Source organism: Porites lutea, chromosome 7 (assembly GCF_958299795.1).
Source record: "Porites lutea chromosome 7, jaPorLute2.1, whole genome shotgun sequence".
In the NCBI taxonomy this organism is placed as follows: Eukaryota; Metazoa; Cnidaria; class Anthozoa; order Scleractinia; family Poritidae; genus Porites; species Porites lutea.
In genome coordinates this window covers 12,002,329-12,019,341 of record NC_133207.1, presented here as the reverse complement: position 1 = coordinate 12,019,341, position 17,013 = coordinate 12,002,329, and the positions used below count along the sequence as shown (strand labels likewise).

The following is a 17,013-nucleotide window of genomic DNA, read 5'->3' as shown; positions in this document are numbered from 1 at the left end:
AGTAAAAATCAACCTTACAGCTGGTCATGTGGGGTATAATCCATAATCTATATTCTATAAACAAAAAGTTATCACTGAAACTCAGTTAAATTATACAGCGATACTCACGCTGACGTCACCTAATGATGCTAATGTGCCAACTAAAAACGCATTGGTTCTTAAACCAAAAGATTGTTTTGTTTCACTCGTTACACATTTGAACTAACAAAAGAATGAATGAAAGATGATAAATTTTAAGCTCGTGGAAACAAATGGGAAAATGAAATAATCAGCATGTCACAAGCGTGGGACAAAGAAAAAATCTGAGTCCCTGACAGAATGTTTGAAAACAGTGATGTCTCCTATATCACAGTACGTTTTGTTGTTAGGTAATATTCTCGAGGGGCAGTCGTGGGAAAATTGTGCATTTAGGCATCATTTTCAAGGCCCCACTGAAGTTTAGCATATATAAATTTGTATTCTGTACGTTTTAGGATCCTTTCATTTGTAGCTGTCGTAACGGGACGGGTGTTGTTTAGTTATGGTATGCAGTCTCTTGGGTGTTCTGTTTAGTGGGTATTTAAGGAGTGGTTTGTTCTTAGTTTTTTCCCTTGGCGTGTTATCGCTGATGATTCTTTTCTTTTCTTTTTAGCGTTGGGATTTTGGCCATTTAATGCGTTAAAGGACACTGTTTCTGACATTGATGTGGACATTGTGGAAACTGATGAGTACCCGTTCATTATTCATTATTTGATTAGTGGGGCTTGGTTTGAGGGCTCCTCTGGTATGAAAGGCCGCCTGCTGAACAGTCTGTTTGTTATTGGGAGTCTACCATTAGTGCCCTCCGTTTTGTGCTTGATGTGATATCTAAAGGTCACAAGTTACCCTCCATTAGAGTTCCTGATCCATGTTTTATAAGAAATAAGCAAAGCTCCGTCCCAGCCCCAGCTTTGTTGGGGAAGCTATTTCCAAGCTATTGGTTGCTGACTGCATTGACGAGCATTTTGAGCTGCTTAACTGCGTGAATCCGTTGTCTGTAGCTGAGGGTAAAAAGTTAAGCTTGTCATTGACCTCCGGCATGTAAACCCTTGCCTTTTAACGCATTCGTTCAACTGGTACGGGGATTTGCATAGCAGTCTCAATTTTTTTAGCAGGACTTCTGATTTTGCAACTGGGATCTTGAGTCAGGGTACCATTAGGTAGATATTTTTAGCGGCAACAGAAGTTCTTGGGGTTTTCCTGGCCCTGTAGTGGTAGGGTTCGTTTTTTCATGTTCAAGGTCCTTCCATTTGGTTTAAGCTCTGCTTGTTTTTGTTTTACGACGTTGCGAAGGCCTTTAATTAAGCGTTTGCGTTCGAAAAGCCATTGTTGTTTTGTTTATTTGGACGACGCTATCTCGGGGCTTCCAGAGGGGGTTTCTGCGATTGCGGCTTGTTTGATGCAAATTGAGTGGCCTAAAATTGAACAAGGAGACTGAAATCGAAGTTGGAGCCTATGCAAGTCGGGCAGCGGTTAGGCTTCGTTATCGACTAGATTGGAATGCAGTTTCGAGTTCCTCCCAAGAAAATAGCCAAGCTTAAGAGCAATCTCAATTTCATTATTATCTCGCGTACCGTTACTTTTAGATCTCACTCGGGTGGCCGGTTTCATCAACTCGTTGTTGGCAGTTGGCCCTATCGCTAGGCTGTTTACCAGGCAGATTCATTCTACTATCCAAGCGCGATCCGGCTGAGATGCTTCGTTTCCTATTTCTGGACCTCTGTTGGAGGCCTTTAACGGATACAGGATTCAGCCAAAGTTCTCCCCCGGAGCAGTTATTTTCTGCGATGCCAGCGACTACGTTTCCAAGTTAAATTCAACAATCAGCCTGTCAGTGGTATTTTTACTCCGTTTGAGAGCCAGCAAGTTAGAATTTCAGGGAGGTCAAGGGCATTTTCTGTGTTATTCAAGCGCATGTTGTTCCACTGAGGAATTAGAAGGTCAAAGCGGTTTTCACTGATAATGAGAACGCTTCCAGAATTGCATCATTTGGCAGCCCCAAGCCGAAAATCTTCAGTCGTTAGCAAGATATGTTTTTCGCTTTGCTTAGAGAACGACATTCAGATCAATGCTCAGTGGATTCAGTGGATTCCCTCAAACTCAGAGCCGATCTTCACTGTCGTTTCCTTGATAAGGACGACTGATCTTTGAATTTGGCGGAGGTTTTCGCCCAGTTGGATTGCAAATGGGGTCCGCATTCCATTGACCGTTTTGCCTCTCACTAAAATGCTCAGGTTCCAAGATTTAATTCTAAGTGCATGTCTCCGGGCTGTAGTGCCGTCGATGCTTTTTTGCTGGATTGGCGAGGAGAGAATATTTGGCTTTGTCCTCCTGTTTCCTTGGTTGTGGATTTGATTAAACACGCACGTGAGTATTGCGCATTCGATCATATCTTTATCGCATGGTAGACTGCGCAATATAAGAAATAAACATTATTATTATTATTTGTGAGTACTGCGTAGTTGGTACACTTATCGTTCCTGAATGGCCGTCCGCCTTCTTCTGGCCTTTGTTGAAGCCACTTCCTTCTAGATTTGCCTCTTTTGTTGTGACCGTTGTTTATTTACCAGTGAGGTCTGATTTGATTATTCCCGGGCCCGACCAGAAGTTGTTTTAGAGAAGGAAGCCTTCTGTTTTCTTTCAATTGGTTATCCGAAATATACCATGCTGGCTTTGCGCGTAGATTTCAGGTTAGGAACGCCTGTTTTTTTTTTCATGTTACTCTATGTTCGTAGTATCTAGCCTGTGTACAGCTCGTATTTTTGCTGTTGTTACCGGGCGGAGTGCTTTTTTGCAACCACTTACGCTTATCTGGCCGCGTTTAGCTGGTATGCCGGCAGTTCGGCCATGGTGCTGACAAGTGCCGGTAGCCAATTTTTAGCTACCATTTTCGTGCAGGCGCTATATGTTGCTATTTGTTTCGCAGCAAGATGTTTATTGTGAGGTGTTAGTGGTAGCTGTAGTTATAACCTCATTTTATGACGAGCTTATGTTGGAGTCCAGCTCAGCTAACACGGTTCAGTAGTACAGCTGCGCTGGGAAGATTCGGAAGGCTTGGGCTCGATCTACGCTTGGTGTTCCTTTTGTTCTGACAAATTCCACTTCAAGTTGCTCTTTATTTGATGGAGCTTGTCGACCGTGCAGTCCACGAGGGCCATTCTGTTTCCGTTATTGAGTCTGTCTGCTATAGTATCCGCTGGGGTGGAACCTCCGCAGGACCTCCGCTGGTGCATGGTCAGGGGCGTTGTCGAGGGTGCGCGGAGAAAATTGGCGGGAGCAGCCTTTGTCTCACGATCGGATTGTCGATATTACTTTAAGTTTGAACACTACTTCCTCATCCTGAGGGGACATTCTTTTTTTGTTCATCCTTTTAGTTGGCTTTCCTGTTAATCTTAGAGTTAAAGATATTACTATCTTTGAAGACTTCATGAAAATTAATTTGATTAAGCGTAAAAATGATCAGCACAGAGACGGGCACGTTTCAGTTTTCGAAAGGTCCTGCAAAGCTACGTGCCCAGTAGGGATTACTGAGAGGTTGTTTTCTTAACCTGCGTTGCAGGCAACCCACGTATCGCGTAAACCATTTTTATAGTCCGTCTGACGCTGAAAACAGAGGGTTTCAGAGTGTCTGCGACGCAGGCTATTGTTTTCTTTACTGTTTGATACCAAGGACTCCTGGCCTGTTATCGCGTAGTACGTATGTTGAAGCCACCACAGGCAGCCCAAAAGCACTATGTTTGGGTTCGGGCTTCAGATATCATTTGGTCGGAATATACTAGAATTATTAGTTTATTATCTAATGCCAAATAAATGCAAAAATCTTAAAGGTACGAAGTCTTGTTGTTTGTCTATCTGTACTAGTAGCCTTTAAGATAACGAAGGTCGAGATTTCTTGCATTATTACTCGTGATTCGGGCCCTTATTGATCGAATTTCATCACATGTATTCGAATCTACAACGCTAAGAATAATCATGATTACGTGAAATATTGATTCAAAAAGCTCCCTTACCTTTAGTTCATAGCCACTCTGTGTCCTACGGCCGGTTTAAACGCCGTTTATAGTCGACTTTCTTTCCATCGAGTACTGAACACTATAAAAGAAGTGTGTTCAGTACTCAGGTTCTCCAAGCAACAGTGTTCTCCATTCTTATGTTAATCTTTAGACCTCAGTAACAGCTGATTGTTATGGGTCTTATGAAAATTTAGTGCTCATATAAAGCCCTTGTGGAATTTGCCAGGTCCTTTTATTTACATGCTGAACCTTCAAGGGAAGGGATTCCTACATTTACACTCGTTATAAATTAGGTTTTCGAGCAAGGCCTGTCCATGAACAGCTTGTGACGGTTTATGGGGACCTTTCACCTTCTTTTTGCACAGTTTCCAGATGGATTCAACATTTCACTGATGGCAGAGAGAGCGTTGAAGGTGAAGCACGTGCTGGAGGCCACGGACGTTTGTGACCGACAGTTCTGTGGAGAGAGCCGAAGCAGTAATAGTAAAAGACCCAACTATAACATTCAGATTCTATCGTCCATGAGCAGCTTGGTCGGTTCAAGAGGTGACGCGCTAGATGGATCCCTCACCCGTTGCGGACAACAGTAAGAATAAAGGGTGGCAATCTGCCGCAATTGGTTTCAAGTATTTGAACCAAAGGCCCTAAGAGGTTTTCTGATGTTATTACGGGTGAAGAGTGTTGGATTTCCTTCTTCACTATGAAAGATAAACGTTCTAACATGGTGTGGTTGGCCAAAGATGAACCACGCCCGGAGCTCCTGAAAACAGGTTTCCTTTCAAGAAGAGAATGTTCACCAATTTCTTCAAAACTCAGAGGCCTGTTGTTGACATCATGCCCGACAAAGCTACAATCACTGCCACATATTACACAACTTCAGTTTTACCACAATTTCTTCTTCATATTCAGTCAACAGTACGGACTTCACGTCGATCTCAAATCCAGTTGCATTAAGACAATGCAGCTGCTCACAAAGCTCGCATCACACTGACGTACCTTGATGACAATGCTATCCGTTTGATGGAACATTCACCATAATCACCCGACTTGTCTTCGTGCGATTTCTGGCTCTGTCCAAAAATCAAGTCAGCCCTTGCTCCTAAAGCTGTGCATTCATACCTGCTACAGAGTACCGAGAAGGCTTTTAGAATTTGGGATGAGAATGCAACGATGTATAGAAGTCGAGGGAAGCTACTTTGAGGGAATGTGACTGTACTTATTGAAATTGCAGGTGAATCATGGGAGATATAGATTAAGTGACAGTACTTCTTGATCCGCCCTCGTTTGTTTCGGATTCTCGAGTGTATGGCACTCCAACGTTACGGGGTTCCAGTCTCTTGGCTCTGCGCTAATTGACTGACACGTCGGTTGGAAGAATCCTAAACCTACGTTTCGGTACCTTGTGCTTTTCTTGAGAATCTTGTCGAGATCACGCGCGCTATGAATATCTAGCTATTGTCGGCTTAGTGCTTCTAAGCCTTTAGCCTTTTTGTTTCATTTTCAGACTGAGCCAGGTAGGTCGAGAAGTGTTGTTCATAGGGCCGGGATTTTTGCACGTTGTTTCTGCTGTGAGCACGTTGGGGTTTTCCTTCCTATGGATGCTCGTCGGTGCTTTCCAAGTTTTAACTGTGTAGCTTATTTTCTTTTTGCGCATGTTTATTTCCGTGCGTTTTTGGTGGGATACTTACCTCAATACTTACTTACCTTGCTTTAGTATTACCCAGAATTTAGTTTGTTCAGGAACGAGCTGGAGTATCCAACCCCCGGGGAGTTAATGCTTCATTGAGGTGTGGTAAAGTACCTCTACCTGAAGTCTGCTATCACAGTACCTGGTCTTAAAAACCTGTCTTTAGAGACCAACGATTTTAACAGCTTTCGTCCCACAGCGGAACCTATCCTTTAGAAGACCTCTATTCAAGGGACACAAAATTTGGTCCCGCAAAAATGTTCACATAATCTTTGCATTCGTCCCTTTTTTTAAGAGACACTTCTGTTCAGGGGAAAGGTACACATTTTTAGGGTCGCGAAACCCGGATTTGACCTCCATTCAGAACACCTTAGCACTCAAAAAGTGACTGACCACTAAAAAAACGAAAACTTTCAACACATGGATTATCTCACTTAAATTGATGTACTGCACGTGTGGGAATTCAACACACAACAACTTTGCTCGTGCATTACACTTTTTTTGTACATTTCTTAGCCGTCGTTGCAAGTCTGCGACTTGAAACTTCTTACTTACACGCGCCCGCTTTATAGAGTTGGTGAACACAGCACAAGAATTTTCTTTTCCTTTTTCTAAACTTAGAAACGGTCCTCTCGGATTCAACCCCAGACAATTTCGCCAAAGTTTTACAAATTAAATGAAACTGAATAAATCGATAAGGTTAGAAACAGTGGGCGGAATGAGCTTTTCGCTTTGTTGTCATCCAGAAATTTTGCTACCATGGCAATGTGACGTAACGGCTTCCTCTTTTCTATAGGTCGCGAGTTGCTCCTTTTGATCTCGTATTGAAACATTTCTTCCCCGCGCCCCCATTCGGTCAGTTCTTATGGATAATTTTGAACAGTTTGGCCGTTTGTTTTCTTGTTGTGTTTACTTATAATTCATTTGTGATCATATTTGTGGGCGACAATGTAAACTACTGGATTATCGGTAACGGTTTCACCCTTAGAAAGTTAATTTTTCCACTAGGTTATCCTCCCAAGTTAGTTGCAGTGTGGTACCCTGAAATTTTTAAAAGTGTACAACTCCCAAGTTTTACGTTTTAGTTTTCGAGATATTGAATTTTAGCTGGTGTATCACATCCCAAAATAAGCACCAAAGTATAACTTTTTGTTGACATCCATAATTTGAAATGTTTTGATAATTTTTTTTGCTTTTTTAAGTTGGTCTGTCCGGCTGACCTTCCCTATGGTACTATTTAGCTACTTTATTTCATTCCGTTTTATATATTGTATCAAGCCATTCAATTACAATAAAAAAATTGCAAATTTAGTAACAACTTGCGAAAGAGCTCTTCAAAATGACCTCAAAACTAAAATAACGTAAAATGCTCAAATAAGCGAAAAGGCGCTCATTACTTCGAGTCGAGAGTGGGGTGAGGGCGCTTAAGAACTTGAGAAGGATTACCTGTAAACTGACGGGGAGTGAGGTAGCCTCGCCCGCAGGCGTTTTAGGGGAGAAGAAATACGATCTCCCCTAAAAACGCCTGCGGGAGAGGCTAGGGGTGAGGGTGGAGAGGTTAGCTCTGATCTGTTAAGGCTGGTTTTCATTAGCGACGGAGTCGGAGTCGTTATCAGAAGCGTAGAGCTTATGATCTACTGAAAACAGCGTTCAGATTCCGCTTACGACTCTGTCGCTTACATTCCGCTTATGATATAGTGAACACCAGATTGTCAGAGTCGGAAGCGGAAGCGGAAGAACTAAACCAATCACAAAGGGGGGAATGTGCATTGCGATTGGTTTATCCTTCCGCTTCTGCTTCCGACTTCGACAATCTGGTTTTCACTAGATCATAAGCGGAACGTAAGCGACTTAGTCATAAGCGGAATCGGAAGGAATGGAAACGTTCTGATTCTTCTGACTCCGATTACGTCGCGCTTATGACTCTGCTTACGACTCCAATTTTTGATTTTCACTAGGTCATAAGCGCTCTTACGACTCCGCTAATGACTCCGATTCAGACTCTGTCGCTAGTGAAACCCAGCCTTTAACCTTTTTCCTTTCTTTTTCAGCACTTTGACGATTGCATTCAATTTGAAGGTCAATATAAATCACTGAGCATTTATCTTGCTGCCTTTAGACCTGATAGGATATTATCTTACTTGAAATAAAACATTTTAAATACCGAGAAAATAAACTGTTTCTTCTATTCAGTCAAGAGGTATATTTGCAGCACAAATTGACATTATAATATTAAATAAACTCTGATCTCAGGTCATACAGAGAACAGTGAATTCACCCCCTGGTTTAGTCTTTTTATTCACTTTGAATACCTATACTGATTCTAGTATTTTAAAACAATCATGATTTTGCCTTGTTTATTGAAAAAAGAAACCATTTCTTACACAGATAACAAATTACAATATCTACACTACAACTATGATACTACTGTTATGCAAATATCTCGTCAAAAAATTAATTAAAAGACGAACCACTAAGAAAGCCAACACTTCAACAATTTTATGGATTACCACTCCCCTGATAAGACACAGCCCCGTTAAAAGGTTTTTGACGATAAGTATAGAAGTGTACGGAGAACAACCTGACAGACTGACCTGTCATTGTCTCTAACAATGCCATCAGAATAAGACAAAGATACTGACAGTCACCAATTTTTGGTGTTGCACTTACGACACAGTTATGTTAGGTATTTGCAGAAGACGTCATGTCAGATGTAACTGCAACTGCTTGTAGTTAAAATAGAGATTTTGAAGTACTTGCTTCTTCTTCTTACAAAGTCTCGGTTTTTAGCTGAGATAGAACTTGGATGATTTAGATTACCGAGTTGTACCAAGTTTTCTTTCCTATAATCCTCGTAGATGAATGCGGCGTTTATTAGTAATTTTACGGCAGTTTAATCGAGTAAACAGGATATACATGTGCAAATTGTTTCTACTAGAAACACTGGATTGTTTTCATTTCCTGTCAAGGTAAATCAAGGTTGTATTCCATAAAAAGAATAATGCTCAATGTATCATGATATTACATTACGGGATAATTCATTTATTGTTCAGATTCATTAGAAACTTAAAGAAAGATGAAATTAGAGTTTGGAAAACCTCAACTATCTAATTAATTATGAACAACCGAATTTAAACATCTCCATCGAAATTACACGGTAACCCTTGAGATATGTGAATTTCACCAGTTATTTTTAGGCCAATTGAACGCTTGAAAATAATCGGAAGTTGGTTTGCGGAGAGGTCCGCATACTTTTATTCAATGGTGTCAAGAAAGAATAATGGGTCAGTAAGCTGTCTTGGTGTGCTGTCGCTACAATATTCTGCATTGTTTACTTTGAGGCAGTTGCGCAAGAAATTAGACTTCCATTTAATTACAACCTCTAAAAATAACTGAGGTGAAATCCCCATATCCTGGCCAACGCCCTAAGATTCCCTCTCTGTCCATTTAACATTTCCATCCCAATACAGCTCCAGAAAGGAGCCTCTCAGCTCAGTTTTGAAAATCACCTTGGTGGTCTAACTACAATAAAAATTATTCATTCAAAATATTTCTCTGATTCTGATTGGCTCAAATCCCCCGGCTAATTCTTCATAACTAGCTCCCAATAACCAAATTTGGAACACACTTACGAATCCAGCAAAAAGACGACAAAGCGGCAGAATCTCACCTTCTTAAGAACATTACAATAAAAATAATTCATTTAAAATATTTCTCTGATTCTGATTGGCTCAAATCCCCTTGCTAATTCTTCATAACAAGCTGGCAATAACCACATTTGGAACACATTTGCGACATCCAACAAAAAGACGACAAAACTGGATAAGCTCGCCAGAAACAGGCATGACAACCGAACATTTCTGGGAAAGAGGTTGTGTTTGCTCAGCTGTTTTGGTAGAGCTGGAGAAAATGGCAGAAAAATTTAAACGTTTTCCAAACAAGAAATATAGCAGAATTGAAAGAATAACTGCTAGACTAGGTAATCTCTTTGTATCCAGAATTTGCTGAGGAACATTGATCAAGGTAAGCAGGCATGTTTTCAAAGTAAGAATTATTGTTGTGAATGAATAATAAAACACATTATTGGATTTGGCTATCGTATGATCTGAAGAATTGTGCAGATCTTGGATGGTATTATCCACCTTGGCCTGACAGCACTCAGCCTCATTCAATAACAAAATTATTGCTAATTAAAGTACGTCCTGATAAAGTTCAACTCAACAAGCTAAACATTGTACTGCACTTACTTGTCTCCATCAAAAGAAGAGTTATCATTATTAATTTTATGGCTAATCAAATGCCTACATATTATCTGCTGCACAGACTTCATTTTTTGAACTTAGAAACTAGCAAAACTACTAATTGTCAGCTGCATGTCTGACGACTCTTTGCCCATAGAAAGAATTATTCAAGCAATGGTTTAAATACTCATGGCCTCCCTGGATGCCAGCAAATATTAATTTTGTTAATAACAATTATTAATATGTTATTGATATTTCGTATACTGAAGAAAAGCAACTGAATACACAAATCAATACAAATATTGCCATTTAACTGGTAAGTTAATAATAAACCCTGTTTGTGGTATGACAAAACGATCAGCCGGCAACTGGGCACACAACACAAGCCGTCAATCTGCAATACCATGAATAATTATCATAAAATAGAATGAGACTTTGTGACATGTCCTTCATGAAGGCTTTTCAGATTTGAGGAATGGTTTGACTTTAGCTAACAAGGAATCCAATTCCCACTGCACTATACTTCACAAAGAGATATCTACATCCTGATGGTGATTATTGCTGATAAAGACCAACATATCATAAAAATGTTCCACCATTCCTGCAGGTCATAGGCCAAACATTTCTTGAGAAGCGTAAACCATGTATAGGAATCCATCTTCATCCTTTTCCTCCTTGTAAACTTCAGCCATTGTCATGGACATACTTGCTAAACTTTTGTTGTTGACAATAAGGTAAAATGCTTGTGTTGATGATAATGACATGCGATTCCTGATGACCAAAAAAAATTGTTGTGTATAACCATAAAGTAGAAAATATTATTTTAACATTCCCTCGTAAGGTCATCACTAAATGCATGGTGGGCTGTTCAAGATTATTTTTATTCCCCATTTAAGTAAATGTAAGGAACGTTAAATCACACCAGAAGATAAATCACACATGGAGCTAAGTTCACTGACACAAATTGAAAATCCCCGGATGTGGAGCATTGCAGGGTTATTGACAAAAATGAGAATTGGGTGACTTTAAGAATGCTACTTCATGGTTTATTCAAAATGGCATGAAACCAAACCCAGATAAATATCAGGCTACGGTACTTGGCAACTGAACTTTAAATTAGCTGATATTGACTTTAAAATCACAGACTTGTCTTCTGGGAGTTGTCCTTGATAATGAATTAAAATTTGACGATCACATTTCAAGTATTTGTCGCAAAGTAAGTGCTCAGATAAGTGCTCTGAACAGATTGAAGAACATTTTGCCACTTACAACCAACAAATCACTTTATCGCTCATTTATACTGCCATATTGTAACCAAGTCTGGCACCACTACAGAAAAAGAAACACTGCTAAAATCGAGAAAGTCAACGAAAGGGCTTTGAGGTACATCTTCTAAGATAAAAGTGCATCTTATCAAGATCTCTTGGAAAGAATAAGACTCCCATCCATTGAAACTCAAAGAATCCAAGACATGCTATCAACAACAAAAAGTAGTACCATAAAATTCCGAACATAAGCCCTGGGGCTTATATTTTTCAAACGCCCTTTTTGAGGGACTTATTTTTTCGACGGGCTTATGTATGGAGGGTAATTTGTGTTTCAAAGTCGATTGGGCTACAATTGCTTGTAGTGGGAAGGAAATTTACTATTTTTGCTTTGTTTTACTTTGTATTCGAGAGCAAATTCCAAGTACAAGCTTCCTGGGGGGCTTATTTTCGGAGGGGCGATTTAACAGAAGGTTTTTTGCATTTCGATTTTGACAGGCTTATACATGGAGTGGCTTACTTTTGGAATTTTATGGTACAGTCGACTCCCGATAACTCAACCCTTGCTAACTCGAACCTCGCGCTAACTCGAACCAAAATCGATTTCCCTTGGATTTCCGTCATACATTTACTGTAATTTTACCCTCGGTAACTCGAACCCTCAATAACTGGAAGTCATGCTAACTCAAACCAATTTTCGTTTCCCCTCAGGTCATTTTCTATTTAATTTTACCCTCAATAACTTGAACCACATTTTGAGCCCTTAAAAAGTCGGGAAAAAAGCCGTCTACTGGCGTCCGAAACATTGAATTTTGGATTTCCTGTTAACGTGTTGTAGGAGTGTAGTTTACTAATGGAGGCTCATGTTGATTGTCACAGGCTAACGTGAAGCAGCTTTACTTCTCAAAACAGTAAAACGCATGCTCTATTTAGGCTATGTTTGGTTACGTTACGTTCTGATTTAAAATCTAGAAGTATCTTTTAATTTTCACTTGACATTTCTACAATTAAATGTGATTAAAATGTTCACTGTGCAGTAAAAACCGTTTTTTTACCTTACTCTTGGCTATTTTCTTCGAACTCCCGATAACTTGAACTTTTTTCGATTTCCCTTGAAGGTTTGAGTTATCGGGAGTCGACTGTATTTCAGACAAAGCTCCACCCGCAATTAGAGATCTTGTCACCTAACACTCATCCAGGTACAATATTTGACATGATTATATCCTTTCATTGCCTAAAGTTAACACAACTAAATAAATTCTGGTCTCAAATCAGGGAGACTTAGAGCCAGGCACACAGGGTAAAAATAAGCATAATGACCCCATCTTTTTACCACAGATTTGCAATGTCTGTTACATGGCTGTCACTTGTCATTTAGTGGAAACAAAAACTATATTTCGACACTGGAATGCAACATATTCAAGTCCTATAGATGCAACTGCATTTTCTGGTCAGTTCAAAATGTTAAGATTGGTTTAAGATTAAGATTTTGATTATACTGCTACGATTTGATTAAAAAGCTAAGAAGTTATGACAGTTTTAATTTTAAAATGTATGAGAAAATGAGAACTATAACTACTAAGTGGATTATTTTGAATGACTTCACAAACAGCAAATTCAGACTGATGGCAAGTGCCTGTGCAGATTTTGTGGTTCCAGAACATATCCATGCCCCCCTCCCCGGAAGATCGTTGGAAATTCTGAAGAGGAGGGTTCAAAGGCAGTAAATATTTCCAAGGAGTACAGGGGTTTGTGAGAAACTACTTTTCCAAAGGGTGACGAACCACTCACAAAACATTGAAAGCAATGTATGAGTGATCTGAAGAACCAAAACATACTTATGTACATTGTTATGAAACAAAAGTTGGTACTCCGGGCCATAGAGATGAGCTTTAACGTTTCTGCTTTTTTTTTTAGTTAGCTAGCGCTACAATCTCCAGAAGAACAATGTGTCTTTGGAACGAAGTCAAAACGATTTAAAATGGCGGACATAACTGGAGTCTTGTCTTCATCTCGTTTTCGTCTGACCAACACTAAAGTGCTTTCACTTCTGTTCACTGAGTATCTTTTTTTGCCACCTTTACATGTAGGAAACACATTTTTGATAGGTTTCATGTTTTATCCATGTTTATTGGGGGTAGTATAACTCATAAACAATATAATAAGACAAGAGTACTTTCAATCCCATTTCTTGCTTGACCTTCACAAGGCCTGGCTTATTGGCCAGTAAAATTACTTCTGCAATCGTGACAATGTTCACGAAACCTACCATGTTGGTATGTGTTAGTGAAGTTTTCGGCCCTTAAATAAGAATCACCCGGAAGAAACTGACAAAATGTGTAGAAAAATACACAGCCAGAAAGGAACCTTGTAAGTTTCTGGGTTTTTTTGGTATCATTTGCAAAGTTGTTTAAGCAGGTGAAACTTAAGTTCTCTTCACAGCCTTCGTGTCAGAGTAAGCACAAAAACCTGGAACAATCGACATTTAAACTTTGCAACCAAATGTTTAAGCTTATAAGCTTACATAAAAACAACACAGACATAATTTGCAAACGTGATGGCGAAGAAGCTAAAAGTTTGGCTGAATAATAAGCTTAACAAAAGTTTACACTGCATTATTGTAATAAAATTCTACCATATTTTCGTAACTGAGTTAGTATTCACTTTCTTTGTTTTTAAGTGCCCAAACCACTTTGAATTTCTAAAGGGTGGTAAGCGAAGTTCCCGTTTAAAAATTCTGTAAATTCCTGGGGGGAGGAGGGGTCATCAAGGACCCCCTGGAACGGGAAAATCCTGAGGGGTGAGGGGGGAGGAGGTGCAAATCAAAGAGTCTTCCATGGGGGGGGGGGGGGGGTATGGATATTTTCTGGAACCACACATTAGAAGTCGCTATACACGTACACAACGCGACTGCTATGATGAATGGTTTTGTTTTGCAAGCACATGGTTTTTGATGGACATTCGGTTTTCGTGAAACCACTGTCTGAATGTAGTTGATCGTAGTTGGTACGTTTGGTCTTTTTTTGTACAGACTACTCACTGCCAGTAAGCACATGCCCTCTTCTGGGACTATTTTGACCCTTGTAGGTGAACATTAGTCAAACATACCATCACCTTCCTTTAACCTCTGATGAGGGATTTAGATCAGAAGAATCAGAAGTTTACGAATTCAGAGATATGTGTTTAAAGGGGCACAAGCATGCACATACCACAAAGAAGAGCACCATCTTGCAGGAGATCTAGAGATCCTGAGAGATGGTGAAGAAAAGTTGTTGTTGAATAGACAACCTCAAGCCTTTAGTTGAATATCTGAAATGGCTAAGAGGGTAGGAAAATACATGTAAAGTTCCGAAAGTACTGTAACAACCCCCTGAAAGTAGCAATAAAATTTCAGGGGTTTTGACAACTACCAGAAGTAGCAACCCCTCGAAAATAATGACCCTTCAAAAGCAGTGAGCTTAAAACTTATTTTTTCTTTGTGCAAGAAATAACAGAAATGAAAGGTATAAGAAGCTTTTCTGTACTGATCCGAAGATCAACAATGTCTGTACTGTTTCTTGTGAACCTATCAACCTAACAATGAAGATGGGGGGGGGGGAGGGGGGGGTTAAGATATGGAAGCAGTCCACACTATGGTTTGGATATTTTCTGGAATTGCCCAGTTGAGGCAGGCAGAGGGACATTGCCCGCATTAGAGCAAGTAGAGCTATTGTTATTGTTTCTGCTAGTAGAACCACCAGCTCATTAACATTTAAGTTGTTCACTTCAGGGCTCAAAGTTAACACTTGCAAACTCGCAAAATGCGAGTGATTTTGATAATCTGCGAGTGAAAATATATCTAGAATATCCACTAGCAAAACGTTCTCATGTTAGAATCATCCATGTCTCCCAAACAAGGGGAAAAAACTTGCTATCCTCATATTACACACATGCCATTTTCCTACAGTCCACAGTCTCCCTCACCCCTCACCCAAACACAAAGATCTAAGGATTTAAACTGTGTATGTGGTGGCAATTAGGGTTGACAATTTTCATTAAATATCCCAATATTGTTACTTTTTACAAACAAAGTAAAATAATAAAGAGGTATTGTTCAGTTCTGGACTTCTTGCCAATGATAATAATTATTTTGTCTGACAGGTCATCAAGCCCAAACCTGATCAATGCAGAATGACTTATAAATGCCCAAAGAAGACAAATAATATTTTCAAAGTAAAACCAAACACAGATTAGTTAATTTGGTCTAGCAGTGAAAGGGTTAATCAATTCAACAACAGAGTAGAGTCAGTATTTTTAAATGCACATTTTACCAAACTTTTATGGTACACTAGGCACCTGGTTTAGCTGGGGTTGGAAGTTGATATTTCAGTGACTTGAGGATTCACCTTCACGTTTAATTTCTTTCTAGTTTTTTTAAAGCCAGAAATTTGCATTGCTGGCTGGCAAGTTGCTAGTTAAATAAGACTGATATAATCACACAAGAACCTGCACACAAAGAATCGGCTCGAGCAAGTTTTTCAGTTAAACTATGGCTTTTAAACTCCTCACCTTATAATAGTGACGAACTGGCTCATTGTCAGCTCTTGTGGGACGAGAAATTTTGTCTTGTCGAGTAATGGGAGATCTTTTTCTTTGTGATATCTTTCAACTATAACCTACAGTGAGATAAGGATATTCTTTTTATTTTTACATGAACATTTTGTATTAATTGAGAAAACACAACAAACTTGGACCAAATATAAGTTAAGTACATTGCAATAGAAATAGACAATGTTTGCTTAAGTAGTGGAAGTAACAAAGCACAATTCTTACTGGTATTTTCGATGGAAACTTTGCTCTAATCCCTGCCACCTCATCTCTTCTACTTACTGAAATGACAGAAAGAGCAGCGTTCATGAACGTGCTTTCGTACGCAACAACAACAAAGCTGCCATATGTAAATAAGTCTTATAACGCTTTTTCACAACACAATGGCTCACCAAAGCTTTTTCGCTGTTTGAACGGTTTTGCAGATTTTGCGTCGTTATCACCCATATTCATGGAATAAGTCACACTGGAATAAGCCTAAAATTAATTTGTTAACCACGTCCGTACACGATCACACTTCAGCAGACCAAAAAAGATTCCTCTTTCGCAACTATCCAGTTGGCAACTAACCAATCACAAGCCTTGTTAGATCGCCAGCGGAGGAGCCCAGTCCCTTGACTGCTCTGCGTGGTTCGGCAGGTTTGTCGACTTTCAGCTTGCGACAGAAAACATTTGTGACGTCACGTTACCATGGTAGCACTGTTAGTGGATGACAGCAAAACCAACGACGACGGCGACGAAGGAGATCGGCAAAAAAATGATACGTTTATATTAACAAACAACAACTTCCCACGTGCATCACGCTATTTTGAACATTTCTTTGCCGTCGTTGCACCACTCACATGAAACTTCCTAATTTCACGAGCCCGCTTCATGGAGTAGGTTAACACAACACAAAAATTGTCCCTTTCATTTTCCAAACTTATGTATCGGTCAAATCGAAGCTTCAACATGCCCCCCCCCCCCCCGGGCATACCCCGGGCATTTGACACCTTTGCCGTCCCGGGGAGGAGGGAATTTGATTATCAGAGTCTTCCAGGGGGTGGGGAATTTGATCCCCATGCTTTAGGGGTGGGGAATTTGAACTCCACCCTCGATTTCATGTAAAATATTTGGCGTGGCGAGCTATCATGGGGGACACGGTGTTATTGTGCCTTTGTGGCCAATTGGTTACGAGGAAAGGGCCTAAACAAGCTTTGTGC

At 39.9% G+C, this 17,013-nt stretch overlaps 1 protein-coding gene across 1 annotated transcript; it reads right to left on the bottom strand.

Annotated features, from left to right (window-relative positions):
• Positions 1-7,999: 7,999 nt before the first annotated feature.
• LOC140942792 (microtubule-associated protein 1 light chain 3 gamma-like) lies at positions 8,000-16,364 on the bottom strand. The gene is made up of 4 exons (XM_073391792.1): positions 16,204-16,364; positions 16,037-16,092; positions 15,773-15,879; positions 8,000-10,730 (listed from the first exon to the last, which is right to left on the bottom strand). Exons 1-4 carry the CDS (start codon positions 16,262-16,264, stop codon positions 10,568-10,570), a joined length of 387 nt encoding a protein of 128 aa, XP_073247893.1. The 5' UTR covers positions 16,265-16,364; the 3' UTR covers positions 8,000-10,567.
• Between the last annotated feature and the right edge of the window lie 649 nt (positions 16,365-17,013).

Coding starts and splice junctions, on each gene's coding strand:
- LOC140942792 (XM_073391792.1), bottom strand. CDS start 16,264: ATGAATATGGGTGATAACGACGCAAAATCTGCAAAACCGTTCAAACAG. Junction 15,880..16,036: donor AGTTTCCATCGAAAATACCA/GTAAGAATTGTG, acceptor ATCTCACTGTAG/GTTATAGTTGAAAGATATCA. Junction 10,731..15,772: donor CAGTTCGTCACTATTATAAG/GTGAGGAGTTTA, acceptor TTTGGTCATCAG/GAATCGCATGTCATTATCAT.